This window comes from Sinohyriopsis cumingii, chromosome 1 (genome assembly GCF_028554795.1).
Source record: "Sinohyriopsis cumingii isolate HCF-2022 chromosome 1, ASM2855479v2, whole genome shotgun sequence".
Classification (NCBI taxonomy): domain Eukaryota; kingdom Metazoa; phylum Mollusca; class Bivalvia; order Unionida; family Unionidae; genus Sinohyriopsis; species Sinohyriopsis cumingii.
The window spans coordinates 191,470,812-191,486,216 of NC_142961.1; the positions used below are offsets into that span (position 1 = coordinate 191,470,812).

The 15,405-nt window shown below is 42.8% G+C and overlaps 1 protein-coding gene across 2 annotated transcripts in view; it reads left to right on the top strand.

Annotated features, from left to right (window-relative positions):
• Nucleotides 1-15,405, top strand: part of LOC149808584 (uncharacterized) — a 120,084-nt gene that overhangs the window by 55,918 nt on the left and 48,761 nt on the right. For both annotated transcript variants that reach the window (XM_089979642.1, XM_089979649.1), the window contains one exon: nucleotides 587-685. In XM_089979642.1, coding sequence (XP_089835768.1) covers nucleotides 587-685 — 99 coding nt within the window. The remainder of the gene's footprint in view (nucleotides 1-586; nucleotides 686-15,405) is intronic.

The following is a 15,405-nucleotide window of genomic DNA, read 5'->3' on the forward strand; positions in this document are numbered from 1 at the left end:
ATCGGTGTTACTATTTTGTTTTATCTTTCTTTTCTTTTGCACAGTCAAGTACCCTACTGGTAGCTCTTATCTCTGAGTAAGGTGTAATCTGCTTTCTCTTCATGCTTTGAGCAGTAAATTGGTGCTTTTGCGCTATATATAATTTACGATTTTAATCTATACGGTTTAGTAACACAATTTGTTTTTAATCCTTCAAGTCATCCTACGCTGTGGCTTTTAACTTATCTAAATACATAATTCACTTAATTACTGCCTTTTAAAATGATTGCTTCTCTATATTTTAAGTTAAGCGCTATGTGTTCATTCCAAGTGTATCTGCATGTGATGCTGTATTTGAAATGCTGGATTTAATGTTTTTTATTGTTTTTATGTCGTGACGGTAAAACGTTTATATTAAATTGTTTTTTTTTTTATATCACGCCGACTTTAAAAAAGTGTATCTTATATTGTCTTTACATGATAAATACAGGAAGATTTTAATATTTTGTATTACAATTCGATGCACACTTTATATACGTCTTTAATTTCTTCTTAAATATATTTACACAAACAAGTTTTCTTTAATGTGAATACCTTTCACCTACAGGAAGGTGATACTCCAGTGCATCTTGCCGTTAGGGCGCAACGGGAAGAAACTCTACGCACGCTAATGGATCTTGGTGCTGATTTGAACATTTACAACAAGGTAAGGTACTATTATTGTTCTATTTTTTCAATAAACGATTTTCCACGACAATGTAAGGTGAATATTAAACACAGATGCTGTTTAAGATCACATGTATGTATGTATGTATGTATGTATGTATGTATGTATGTATGTATGTATGTATGAGTAGTTAAGTGGGATACATTAGCCTCAATGGGAATTAGCATTACAGAACCCCTTGGGAACGTTTAGCCTCAATGGAAATTTAACAAATGGGAAAAATCGTGGGACAATATAGCCTCAAGGGGAATTTAAAATGGGAAAAAGTCTTGGGTCACTCTAGCCTCAAGGGGAATTGAACATGGGGGAAAAAGTCTTGGGTCACTCTAGCCTCAAGGGCAATTGAACATGGAAAAAAAATCTTGGGTCTGTTGAGTGACAAGGGAAAATGGAACAGGGTCGGGACCATATTTTAATATGGTTCCAACCTGATGGGTCTATGAAAAGGGAGCATACGAAAATTGAAACAGGGAGGATTCTCTATTTTTTTAAACCAAAAAAAAACATAAAAAATAAAAAAATGAATAAAATAAAATAAAATAAAAAAAATAAAAAAGGGGTAGGCAATTGAAAGTCTGTCTCTTTTCGAGAGATGTGGGCGGCCCTGAAAAGGGCCTTTGGGTTTCTTCTTCTTCTAATTTCTTCTATTTCTCCACCAACTTCTTATTTTCTGTCCTACACTTTTTCTCTTCTTTTCTTTCTTTTCTTCCTCCTTTTTCTCTTCTTTTGGCTTTTCCTCCTCTTCTTTCTTCCTCTTCTCATTTTCTTCTTCTTTTTCAATTTTTTCGTTCCATTCTCTCATCCTTATCCTTTCCTCTTCATCCTCCTTCTCCTCCTTTATTTCTTTCATCAGAGCATTGATCATGTCCTTTACTTTTCTTAAATTGTTGATCTCCATCTTCACTCGATGGGGACTATAAGAATAGTGGTCCTCGTTTAGCCTCACTAACATTTGCTCCATCATACCCAAATTGTCCAGGACGTCTTGCAATGTTTTCATTTTATCAAGTTGGTTTGAAGCCATCTTCTTTTTTATTCTCTGTAGAATGGTTTGAACGACGAATACTGTGGGTTCTTATACGAAAAGCGCGGACGTGATGGAAAACATCCCCCTAAAGCCCAAAAGTTATATTACCTAGTTCATCACTTAAAACGTGCGGACGTGAAGGAAAACATTCCCTACTTTTCTCATTTCATATGATCTGCTATCCACATAAGTGAAGCAGCAATTAACAAACCCCAAAATCTACTATCCACACATGCAAAGCATTAAAATGAAACCCTAATCTACTATTCACACAAACCAACTTAAGCTCTTACATAACCCAATAATCTACTATCCACACAAACGTACGTGAGCGCTTACAAAGACACACACACACACACACACACACACACACACACACACACACACACATAAAAAACACACACTCACACAAATAAAAAGAGTCAGTGTTTATATTCACACTACTCTGCATACACACATTGGCAAATCGATTACTATTTCTTTTCTAGAGTATTGGGTAGCCCTGAAAAGGGCTGTTTGTTTTTGAACTCCATGGCACCTGGTTAATGATGGCACCTTCCAGGCCTGGCACCACACACACATCTTCTTCCCCAGTCTCTTTTCACTCTTTTTTGGGGGAGAGCAGAGGCGGGATTCTGAAATTTCCTCTCTCCTTTTCTTCCTCTTCTTTGTTTCTTCTCTCCTCCTCTTCTTTGTTTCTTCTCTCCTCCTCTTCTTTGTTTCTTCTCTCCTCCTCTTTCATCCTTCCCTCTTCTACGATGGCCTCTGCAGCCAGCTCATTCACTATACGCCTGGCATATTCCAGGTGTACATGAAGTTCAAGCAGTTTAGCTAGTCTGGTGTTCATTCTGGTGGTGTTGATCAATCAACAAGGGTAGCTAGACTGCCGAACGATTTTTAATTTATACTGAAAGCGCGGACGTGATGGAAAACATCCCCCTAAAACAAAATTGATCTTACCTAGATCATAACCAAACAACGCGCGGACCTAAAAGAAACACTCACTCACTTTTTTTATACTACCCATCACTATTCTAAAAAATTGTATTAAACAAATAATATACTATCCACATACGCAAAGCAATCCAGTCAAACCCCAAATCTACTCTCCCCACACGTGAAACACCAAAAAAAAAACATCATCATAATCTACTATCCACACAAACGTACGTGAGCACTTACAAACACACAATCATATACACAAACACATACACTCACACTATAAAAAAAGAGTCAGTGTTTATATTCACACTACTCTACCTACACACATCGGCAAATCGATTGTTATTTCTTTTCTAGAGTATTGGATAGCCCTTAAAAGGGCTGTTTTTTTGTTTGCTATGGCAATCTTTTAGTTTCTAAGAATGCGACGTCCTCTGAGGATAGACTTTCTGACGATAGGTCTGCTTCTTCGGAAAGAGAAGAAGAACTCTTTGGTGTCGATACGACATTCGACAAAGCCTCTGTCAGGTTCAGGTTGCTGCTGCTGCTGCTGTTGTTGTTGCTGTTGCTGCTGTCTCTGAACTCTGTACTTCTCTGTCCATTCTTCTTTCTCCCTGTTCACTTCTTCTCTGAAGAGCTCTTCTATCAGGTCTTCAGTGACTTTTAGCATTCTTACATTCTCTATCTCTTCAGGCTTCGGTATCAGACTGTGTCTGACCCTATGCAAATTCACGTAGGCTTCGTTTAGCTTAGCTAGTTTGGAGCACATCTTCGTAGGAGGATGAGTCGACAATGGATGGTTAGACTGGAAACTACCCCCGGTTCTTAAAGTCAAAGCGCGGACGTGAAGGAAAAATTCCCTCTACGGTTTTCGAGCCGGAACGATCAATGAGTGTCATGAGAGAGATAGAGAGAAATCAAAGAGCATGAATCAGCATTCTTATAACCAAACAAAAGACAAAGGCATTTTTTTCAAAACACAACATTTTTTATTCAAAAATCACTTAACACTAACCAACAACTCTAACATTTTTAACAATAATCCAACAATATAACATCAAACATTTTTTTTTCAAATGACAAACATTTTTTTCAATTTACACATTATTTTCGACAGGGCTGACAACGTTGTGAATGAAATTGTGATTTCCACTGTTGGAAGTCATTAGGCCATTGATGGACACTAGGTTTCCTAGCTTGAGACAAAAGATAAGCATAATGGTCACAAAACCATCGATCTACTTTCACGTCGTTTCTAGAAGAAGAACGAGGATCAAAATGAGTCACTAAATGTTCTAAGGAATAGCCCAGGCTGCGATGATGCAGAAAATACACACAATATTGTCCACACACCAAGGAATCTGTGCCTTGTAATTTCACATTATTGAATCTGGTGGTCTGAGCATTTCTTCTCATAAAGTCAATGACATCGTCTTCCAAAGGGGGCAATCCATACGAATCGAAATATTCCACACATCCTTCTTGAGGAAAGTAGATGGCTACCCAGTGGGTTCGTGTGAGATGACTGTCGTCCGTGTTGATCACATAAGCTAGATGGTCTTTAGGTTTGCGATGAGGGAGTTCATCTTTAGCACAGACGACAGGATTCCAAGAAGCCGTGTACGAACTGTGGTTCAAAAGGTAATAAAGTTCCCAGGTATCCATGTTTTATGTGTGTTTTTTCTTCTTCACAGGTAATAATAAGTCATCAATTCGATCCTGACTTTTTGCTTGAAAATGTCTGACAAATAACCGTTTCTTCGCTTCGTCTCCCCACTCTGATTCAGGAGAGCTTCGATACTATGGATCTCTTGAGTGGTTAATGGTGGACAAGAATGTTCACGCAAGTCTTTATACCACTGATGCAACACGACTTCGTCCGAGATGAGACTCCAAGCTTCGTCCAGATATTTGTTCAATTTTTCCTCTTGACTCAGCATTAGGCATTTATCGTGTTGAATTTGACTGGGATGATCGTTTTGACATCCATAGCAATCTTTCTTGATCAATTCCCTCATTTTTTCGACCAAGTGTTTGGCAAAACAGGAGACTAAATGGGCTTCTTGTTCTGGCCATATTGACTTCATCATGATAACTTCTTCGTCTTTGTCTTGAGATTCTTCTTCCCCGGTCTCCTCACATTCCATCTGCAAAGTTTCTCCACTAGGCAAAGAGGGATAACAGTCTTCCGTGGCTTCTAATAGTCTAGAATGACTTCTCTCAAACTGTTGATTTCTATGGTATTGTCAAATTCTGCATACAGGAGGACGTTCACTGTGTGATCTGGAGGTGGATTTGCAAACTGAAGTTCCACACGAATCTGACCCGATTTTATAGGGTGGAAATGTCCCTCGTCGCTGCCTGGAGTGAGATCAAAACCCCACAAAGCGTAGCCTCCTTCATAATCGTCGTACGAAATACCGTGACTGGTGTTGGTTCCTAACTGTTCGGTGGCTTCGTACAGGGACAAGTAAGATCTCAAATAATTCTTCGCGACACCAAAGTTGGGCTCAAAGGGTCGGGTACACAAGGTCTTGCCGTCGTGACTGACTTCGATCTTGGATACATTGTAATGTTGAAACTCAAAAGGATTTTGATCGTGGGTTCCGTTGAAGGCTGAATTCCTGACGATACCAACAATCAAACGTTTTCACTTCTACGCGTCGTATCGGATACTTGGCGGTCGTTCTGCTCAACGTCTGACTGACGTCGTTTCCCACTTTAGGTAACACTTCCACACGACGCACGTAAAGTCGGGCTTCTTGAATGATAGTTTTGTATTCATTGGCATGGGCCATCAAATGGAAAGCGGCACTGCTACGATTCAGTCTCAGACGGATATCCACCCCGTTCAGCAAATACTTTTCTTGTAACCACATGTCCAAATGCAAACGATCCATCAGTTCTAAACTTTGCCCTTGCAGAATTTTCTTACGACGGTCGTTAAACCCCACATTGTGAGGATTGTCATCTCCTGTCAGGACTGTGTCGCTAAACGTGCCTACACCTGCCGTGTCAGGTTTCCATACCACGCAAGCATCCAGATGAGTATTCTTGGCTTCTTTTCCGTACGTCAAGAGATTTTCCAGGTAGGCACGATATGGGTAAGTATCCATGCTGCTGCTGAACAGTTTGTTATTCAAGTACAAGTCCACTTCGCTGAACAAGGAATGCATGAAATTGTTGACAGGAGCTACTCTAGCATCGCCTCCTGGATTGGTGTTGTCCGTTTTGATCACTTTCACTTTCAAATACAGGTAACTGCTATTCAGATCGATGTAATCTTCGGGTTGTCCTTTGATTTCAAACTCGATGGGAGCGGAATCCGTCAAAGAGGAGACGGGATGAAATTCCACCCACTGGGATTCTTGCATGGTCATCATGGTGGGGGGCATGGCAAACAGATCCAGTTCCGACTTGGAACAGGCGCAAGACTCTCGGTGCATCATTTTTTCTCTTTCTCAATAATCCAAAACGTCTAAGTCTCGAACGGTTCTTCTTTTCTTTGCCTTTCTAGCTTTAGACGTGTGAAGTCTGGCGAAAGGGTGTTTTCTTCGTCGTCTCTTTCTGCCTTGTCCTTGCTGAATGCTTGACTCGGTAGCGTGCAGGGCATTTATAGGTGTGTCTCGTCGACCCAAAAGGTCTTTGCCCGTTTGCAGCAAGACATCTTTGCCTGCCCTCATGAAGGCTTCTTTAGGATTTTGTTTGTCGATGATGACATTTTGGAGAAATTCTTTGCCTTGTGTCAGTGCCGCATCTTTCAAGGCGTGCAATTCGCGTGTCACCATCGGTTTCAACACCGGGGCCACCGAACGAAAGGCCGATTTCAGCATATCTCCTAAACCGTGTCCTCGCTGTCGAGCAACCCCTCGGTATACTGGATACATGACTTAAGAGTCGTGAGAGAACCGTTTTCGAAAATGGAGTTTTACCGTGACTTTTCCTTTGGTGAATGAAATATTTTGTCCCAGATCTCCTTTTATAGCAATGTTGACCGTGTCCAAATACGACTTGCTGACAGGCAAATAGTGAGGATGTACAAATTTGCGGTGAACGTGGTAAGTGTTTCCACCTTCCTCGTCAGTGACCGTGGCAGAATCCACTTTGAAAGGAATGACACGCAGTAACGGCACAGAGGTGTGTCCCACCACGTTATACTCGACCACATCGGAGTACACAAACATCAAATTCAGTCCTTGGTTCAGTTCTACCGGGGCACAAAATAACTTGCTAAAAGACTCGTTCTCGTAACTGATTGGTAATTCGTTTTTCTTGAGCATGGCCTTTCACATGTCCATGTCTCCGCCCAGCATGTCAAACAATTCAGGACAAAATAAAATGGACACGATTTTACTCCCGTCAAATTTCATCAAAAGGCGACGAGCTGCTTTGTGGTATTCCATGGTGACACTTTTTTTGACACTTTCCAAAGCTTTCAGAAACACGACATTAAACCTGGAGGTTATGGTGCTCACCAAATGTTGACCACTAAAATAATAGCACGGGGGAACGAACAAGTGATAGGTGGTGTACTTTTGATTTTTTGTGCCAGGGGTTTTCTTGTCATATTTGCCATAGGTATCCAAGTACTGTTGCAATTGTTCGTCATGAACTTCCACATCAAAAAAGTTTTGATTGGGAAGGACATTGATGACTTGGGGCGGGTGAATGATTTCTACTGAAGCCACTTCCCAAGGGGCTTCGTGATCCAATGGGATAGTCTGAGGTAATTTGGCCGTGTAACAGCACAACGTGTTCTTGGGAAACACCTCCATGGAACTGTCACTGGGTAAGGTTAAGCAAAATTGGTTTTGGTGACTCATAATTCCAGAGTTCTGTGGCTGTCCAAGGGGTTACTGGACGTCAGAGGCGTGTCTCCGCTCAAAATGGGGTTATTGTTGTTGTTCGAGTGGTGACTGACACTGGCACTGGACACAAGGTTCCCCTGGTTCCCGTTGGAAGAGAATTTCAGGGCGGGATTGGGAAGCAGGTAACCGATGCAACTGCTCAATAAAATGGTCCACAATTGTTTGTCTCCTTGTTGCAAACTTAAATTGGCGATGGCTGCCCCGATCACACAATACACCACGAAGATTTGGCAGAAAAAGATGATTTGCGTTTTAGGCACACGTTCACCACACCACACCCACAAGGGTTGTTTCTGTAAATCTTGCAGAGAAGAACTAGGTGAAGGAGTGGTCGACGTAGCTGCGTCTGTGTGAAAGGGCATGATGGTCACTTCTTTTTATAGTCGATGACTTGCGAAGCGTCGATCCAAGAATCAAAACTGGGTGGATATCCTTTCCAACGTACTTTGACTTCTTTGACACGTCGTTTACCCACTTTACGGGTTCTTTGTTCGAGAATGCTTTCGATGTCGTACACGTCGTCTTCTTTTTTGGTGACACGTTGTAACTCGGGTAAGTAAAACGTTCCTTTGAGCACTTCTCCGTTCATGTCTTCCAATTTATAGACGGCAGGATGACGGCCATGCACTCGTCCAGTGACACGAAACAATTCGGTCGTCCAGTTAGGTAAGTAACCTTTGTCGAAAGTGCGTTTGGTTTTGCCAATGCGTACCCAATCTCCTACGGTCAACACTCCACTTTTCTTGGGGGCAGCCCTCGTCGGGGACGTACCAAACAGGCGCTCAAACACCAACACTTCGTTCTCGGGAGTCACTTCTTGCGGGGCACGTCCGATGCTTCGATGGTAAGATTGGTTGTACGCTTGTACCAGGTGCGGTAAGATGTCGATGTACTTCAGAGTGTGGTGATGCGTAAAATATTTCCATATGCGTTCTTTCAAAGTGCGTTGAAAACGTTCCACGATGCTGGCTTTGGTTTCGGGATTCTCGGTGGTAAAACAATGAATGTCACGTTTCTTTAATTCTTTTTGGAAAGCTTGGTTCAGAAATTCGGTGCCTTTGTCCGTTTGCCATCGAAGAGGATGACGACCGCTTTGTTTCAACACTCGTTGCAGGGCTCGCACTAATTCGCTGCTGGATTTGGAAGTCAAGGGTACGACCCAGGCAAATTTGGAAAAGACGTCGATGACACAAAACAAATATTTGTAGCCACGATTGTAGCTGGCCAAATGAGAGACATCGGCTAAATCGGCTTGCCATTGATGATCGATGCCTTCCACTCGGGTGCGACTTCTGGAAAACTTGCGTCGAATGGGCTTGTGTAAAGTGTAGGTAGCTTGTTCTTGTAACCATCGTTGCACTTGAGGTAAACGGAGACTTTTTAGTTGCATTTTGGCAGCACGATACAATTTTTGAACTCCTGCGTAACCTGCAGGATGGGAGGGATCGTAGTAAATGCTGGCTAACACTTTTTCCATTTTGTGTTTGTGTGTTAATAAGTCACCCACTCTTGGAAGATGCTACTCTTTTTCTCTTGGGGTACTTTCTTGGATTGCAATGCTTTGCGTGTGCGACCAGCAATAGGTGTCGCAGAGGAGGATGTCGGAACAGGGGATATCGGTTCTTGTTTCACTTCTGTCTTCACTTCTGTCTTCACTTTCTTTTTCTCTTGTGATGAAGAAGGGGTGGTCATCATCTTTTTAATCCATCCAATTCTGGAGGTAGGTGGTGTTGTTAACTTGCGTACTTTTTCTGGTGGAGTTTGAAACCCTTCTTCTTCTTCTTTTTCTGTCTTGACCACTGGTAGTGGTGGTGGTACTGGTGATGGTGCTGGACTTTTCATCAAAGTCTTAAAATCTTTCAGAGTGGGTAGAGCTGTTTCGTCTAAAGCTTTCTGGTGAAAGAGTTGCAGTCGTTGCAAGAGTTGACCATACTTTTGCGATTTTTCTGGTTCGGACAAATCTTGGCGATCCATCAAGGACTGCAATTCGTGTTGTAACTGGGACATCTCTCTCAAATGGGGATTGGGAGGTAAATGCGGGGTGCGTTGTTCTTGCCAACGATGGTATTCCATCCATCGTTTGTAAGGCACTAAAGCTAGTTTTCGTCCTTCTATAGGGTTGTCAAGGGTCGATTCTGAGATTTTGGGACTTCCGAGGGCCTTTTTATCTTGCTTCCACCAGTCCTCCCAACATGGTTCCCAAGACTCCTTTCAACAATGGGCCTAACAAGAGGTGTAAAATTCCTCCACTTTGGACCAACATCTTCTTCTTTTGACGAAAGGGAATTTTCTTTTGAACCATTTGGTGAAGAACGTGACGATGTTTGCCTAAGCATTGTTTTTGGTGTTTGGACAAAGGGATAGTGCCTTTCAAGACGTTGAAACAACATTCGAACACGGTATCGATGACCTCTTTGGAAGCTGATTGAATGAGTTTTTTTCGTAGGGGTGGAGAAGCTTTGGACAGGACAGATAACATGTCCCCATGTTTGACTAAACGTGGTGGCAGTCCTTTCCTTTTCTTTCCTTGGGGTTGTTTAGAAGAGGGATATTTTCTGGAGGGTGACATCTTCAGGAGCACCAAAACACTGATACCCTACTTGGTCACACACCTTTTTTATACTGGAACGCGTCGCCACTGATTGTCTTTACGTCGTATCAACTTCAGGACAGGCATGACACGTCGTGCAGGGGTACGTAACGGACTAAATCGAGCCAGTTCTTGCTTGGACAAATCCAGTAAACTTTGTAACATGCCCGATCTTTCTTGGACTTTGATTTTGGGAGAAGGTCTTGGTGTGATCAACGTCTCCAAGTACTCTTCAGTTCTTGGTGTCATCAACGGAGAAGTGGATGAACTTGAGGCTGCCGGAGACGCAGTCACCGCCGTGGCAGGTCGTGGTTTGCGAGTGTAAGGTTGCGTCCTGGCCGAAGTGCCTCTCTTGCGACTAGTTTTCTTCTGTGGACTTTTCTTTTTCTGGGGTCTTTTTCTCTGTTTCTTTTTCTGGGGGCTTCTTTTCTTTTTCCGGGGTCGTGTCCGGTAAGAGGAGGGTCCCGCCACTGGAGAAGTTCTCCTTGGGGACCTGGTCTTTTTCTTCTTCTTGGAGCTTCGTTTGACTTTTTTCTTGGGGAGAACGTTGGGGGCATTAGGATCCCATCTTAAGAGAGAGCGAATGATGACCCCTCCTAGAGTACCGCTCCCTCCAGGTTTCAAAATGATTTGTTTTTTGGTTTGAGTGTCGATGCGGGGATCGGCCAGTTGGGTCAAAGCGACTTTGTTTCGATCGAAAAAGCGTTTGGTTTGATGAGGAATCTGAATGATCCTTTGGAGTAATTGACGTGCTGTCACCGTGAACCATCGTAAGACTTCTTTGAGACTAGCTTCTAAGACACGAGCTCGTGTTTGTGGATTTTTTTCTCGACTGATGCCATACAAGGCACGAATCAATTTGACGGGAAGATGCGACTGAAGGGACGTCATGTTGACGTTGTGTGAGACAGACGAAAAGGGTCTGAGGTTTTTATAGATTTTTTTAATGTGGAGTGAAATTAAGTCGAAGACGGAGACGTGTACAGGACAGGCCCTCCGTCTTGGCACCAGTGGTGTGTAACAAGATAACCGGGTGGGATATTTCGGATTAACAAAAGAACACGTTTGACGACACAGATATATGGTTTAATATGGCTATTTATATGAGTAGTGGATTATGAAGATGTGTGCGTATTTATAATCCAAATATTGGATCTATTTAACAAAAAACGCACAGTTTTAAAGATGGAAAAACTATACAAATAAATTTAGTTCAGTAACCCTAAAATACAGGATAAATGATTTCACAAATGATTCAATAATGGAAAGATGAAGATAGTTCACTCAAATAGTAAACAATGTAAGCGTTTACACATAGTAAAAAAAATGTATTCGCTCAGGTAGCGAAATTATGTCACTAAACAAGAACGGATATACAATCTATCCTTCCAGTCCTGAATAATACACTGGGTCTTACTAACCCAAAATTAGCATACAGCTAAAAATACATGTGTGGAGATATACTCCGTCACCCGTGCACCATATCCGCTCCACAGCTCCTCTGAATCAATTTCACAACCAATATAGACTCCGGACCCTCGGAATACTATGATCACTTGAAATATTAGACCCTCCGGACACTTGAAATATTAGACCCTCTGGACCCCCTGTCCTTTGACGGCTCTACAGCTGGGTCACCTTAGTCCCTCAGGACACTCCGGACGCTAGACATTAGACGCTCCGGCACCTTAAACGCTTCGGACACACGGACGTTTCTACCCTCTGACAACACCGGACACCCCGGATATTTCTACCATCAAAACCTCACTCACACTCAGCCCTACAGCTGGAGTTGTGCGAATCCTTTTAGCAGGCCGCTTGCTGACAAAACCATTAGTATTGTCAAGGTCCTTTACATGTAGTAACGTATTTATACTTTTAGAATTTTCGTTGTTCTTTATCAAAGGCACCTTGCACGTGTGGCACAGGACGAATCGTACTCACGATTTCGAAATACATAGACCATATTATAATCACCCTCGGGTATCGTTGTACAGAGAAAAAGAAACGAAACCCGAGTACATGTATTTAATTAACAACATTTACACCATTCCGTGACAATACCTCCCCCCTAAAAAAAGGTGGTATCACTTTTAGAACAATCACGGAATGTGAACAATGAATCATTATTAAAACTTCCAATTTTCAGACCGAACGAAATGATTTGCTAATTACATCCTACTTAAAAAATCAGCTCCCACATTTTCTGACCCTCGAATTTCCTCGATTCGAAAACTGTATGGTTGCAAAGACAACGCCCAACGCATCAATCTTGCATTGGTGACCTTTGCTTTATTCAAATATAAAAGCGGCTGATGGTCCGTTTGCAAGGTAAACTCCCTCCCAAAAAGATATGTATGGAATTTTCCTATTCCCCATACTAAACCTAGGCACTCCTTTTCAATCACGGAGTACTTTTCCTCTCTAGGGAGCAATTTCCTACTTGCATAAGCAATGGGCAATTTCATCCCCCCTTGCTCCTATAGCAAAACAGCCCCAAGACCCGTATCGGACGCATCAGTCCACAGTACAAAAGGTTTATCTATTTCCGGCAACTTTAAAATTGGTGCACTTACCAGTTTGTGTTTTAGAGTGTTAAACGCTTTTTCCTGGCATACACCCCATGAAACTTTATTCGGTTGCCCCTTCCTAGTCAAATCCGTTAATGGGCTGGCAATAGCCGAAAAGTTGGGGACGAATTTCCTGTAGAACCCGATTAGACCTAGGAAAGACCTTACTTGTTTTTTTGTCTCTGGTCTAGGGGCATCCCTGATTGCTCCTATTTTATCTGGATGAGGTTGCAACTGGCCTAGTCCACTTACCAGATGTCCCAAACATTCCACACTGGAATACCCTAAACTACACTTAGTAGGCCTAACTGAAAGATTTGCAATGTGAAGTCTATCGAACAGATCCCGTAATACCTTAACATGTTCATCCCATGTATGCGTGTAAACAAAGATGTCGTCTACGAAGCTGTCGACGTTTTCCGTTCCGTTTAATAATTTGCGCATGAGACGAACGCACGACGCACCGGCGTTGACTAAACCGAAAGGCATAACTTTAAATTGAAACAGTCCTTTGGGAGTCGCGAATGCCGTTAACTCGCGGGCATTATCGGCGATGGGTATCTGCCAATATCCCTTGCTTAGATCTAATTTGGAAATGTATTTATGACCTGCCAATTTTGAAAATACACTTTCCATATCTGGCATTGGTTCTGCGTCAAATACGGTGATCTTGTTTAATTGCCGAAAGTCGATGCAAAACCGGTTGGTCCCGTCTTTCTTTCTGACTAACACCACGGGGGACGAGTATGGGGAGTTTGAAGGTTCGATCACTCCCTGGTCTAACATTTTCATCACTTCTTCGCTGATTGTCTCCCGTGCATTAAAGGGTATCGGATATCCTTTAATCCTGATAGGCTCAGTGGTATTCAATTTGATCTCGTGTCGAATTAGACCCGTACAGCCTGGTCTGTCCGTGAACACATCTGGATGTTTGGACAAAACCTCCATAATCTGTGTACGTTGACCCTCCGATAACTCAGGGCATACATTTATCTGGTCAATACTTTCTTTACCAACGTCCATGGGGTATTCAAGGGGTATTTCTGTGCTGGAGACGAATTCCGCTTCGTCACCAGACCTATCCTCTATCACCGCAACGCATACTACATTCAAAATCCCTTTATCAATCGTTTGTCCAGGTCTAGCTACGTAGAGTTTAAGCATATTGGCATGAAATGTCTTGGACTTCCCCTCCATATCAATGATATAATCCATTTCGCCTTTCACCTGTCTGACTTCATATGGCCCTTTCCATTGGACTAGCAGCTTGTTGTTATTCGTTGGGAGAAGCACCAACACTTGATCGCCTACGTCAAATTTTTTACTCCGAGTTCCTCGGTTGTAGTACTTGGCGTACCTACGACTAGATTTCGCGAGTTCGTCTTGCGCCATTTGACAAGTACTTTCTAATCTTTCGCGCAAATCAGCTACGTAATGGTATGTGGTCTTAACTTCTTCGTCCGCGACCTCGTCTGTCCACAGTTCACGAAGTATGCGCATAGGACCACGAACTGTCCTACCGTACAATAGTTCAAACGGAGAGAAACCCAAGCTTTCCTGAGGAACCTCACGATATGCGAACAGAAGGGCGTTCATATATCTATCCCAATCCTTCGGTCTTTCCGCACACATTCTCCGCAACATTTGCTTCAATGTGCCGTTGAATTTCTCGACCAATCCATTGCACATAGGATGGTAAGGTGTTGTGCGTAACTGTTTAAGGGACAACAACCTACTAATTTCTGCCATGAGATCTGAGGTGAATTGCGCTCCACAATCCGTAAGAACCTCTTCGGGCACTCCGACCCTGCTGAACATGTCTACGAGCGCCTCGGCTACACGTTCGGTTTCAATTGATGGCAAAGCTATGGCTTCTGGATATCTGGTAGCGTAATCTACCAGTGTCAAGATGTATCGGTTTTTCCGATCTGTATGCGGAAATATTGGTCCTACAATGTCGATGGCTACTCGTTTGAACGGAGTATCTATCAAGGGCATCTGACCTAACGGTACTCTAGTTACCCTGCCTTTAGAGATCGTCTTCTGGCAAACGTCGCACGAGCGACAGAACCGCGCTATGTCGCTATTGACGCCAGGCCAATAAAATTCTCTTAATACCCTATCCGTTGTTTTCTTTACGCCTAAATGACCTGCCATACTCGACTCGTGCGCGACCTTTAGTACATGTGCCCTAAATTTCTGGGGAACCACTAATTGCAAGAACTTCCTATCCGATGTAGAGTATTCCCTGTACATTAAACCCTTTCGAACAAGGAATTTAGAGGAACCCCCGTTCTTACACATTCTCACAGTACCCGTTAATGCCTTCTCAGAGGTTACACGTAAAGACGCGTCACGTTTTTGCTCATTTTGGAATTCTTCGCGGGATATATCAGTAATGGCTTCCGGTACTTTTAACTTACGCAAAGGTTTATTTTCCTCCTTTACCTGAGCCCTAGTTTGCACTGCCTGGATGATAGGGAATCGGAAATCTGCTATGGTTGGAAGTCTTGAACCCGGTACGTTGCCAATCGTCAGTTCATAGATCGGGTTGGCTACGCATAAAGCTTCCACAGTCCCGGTCAAGAAAGGTGTATCTATCATTATCCTTGCAACTGGAACGTGGTCGATTGTCTGGTCAAGCAACATGCAAGGTGATTTAAACCGAAGCAATTGATCATCGCGGACTAAGCTCCGTTTCA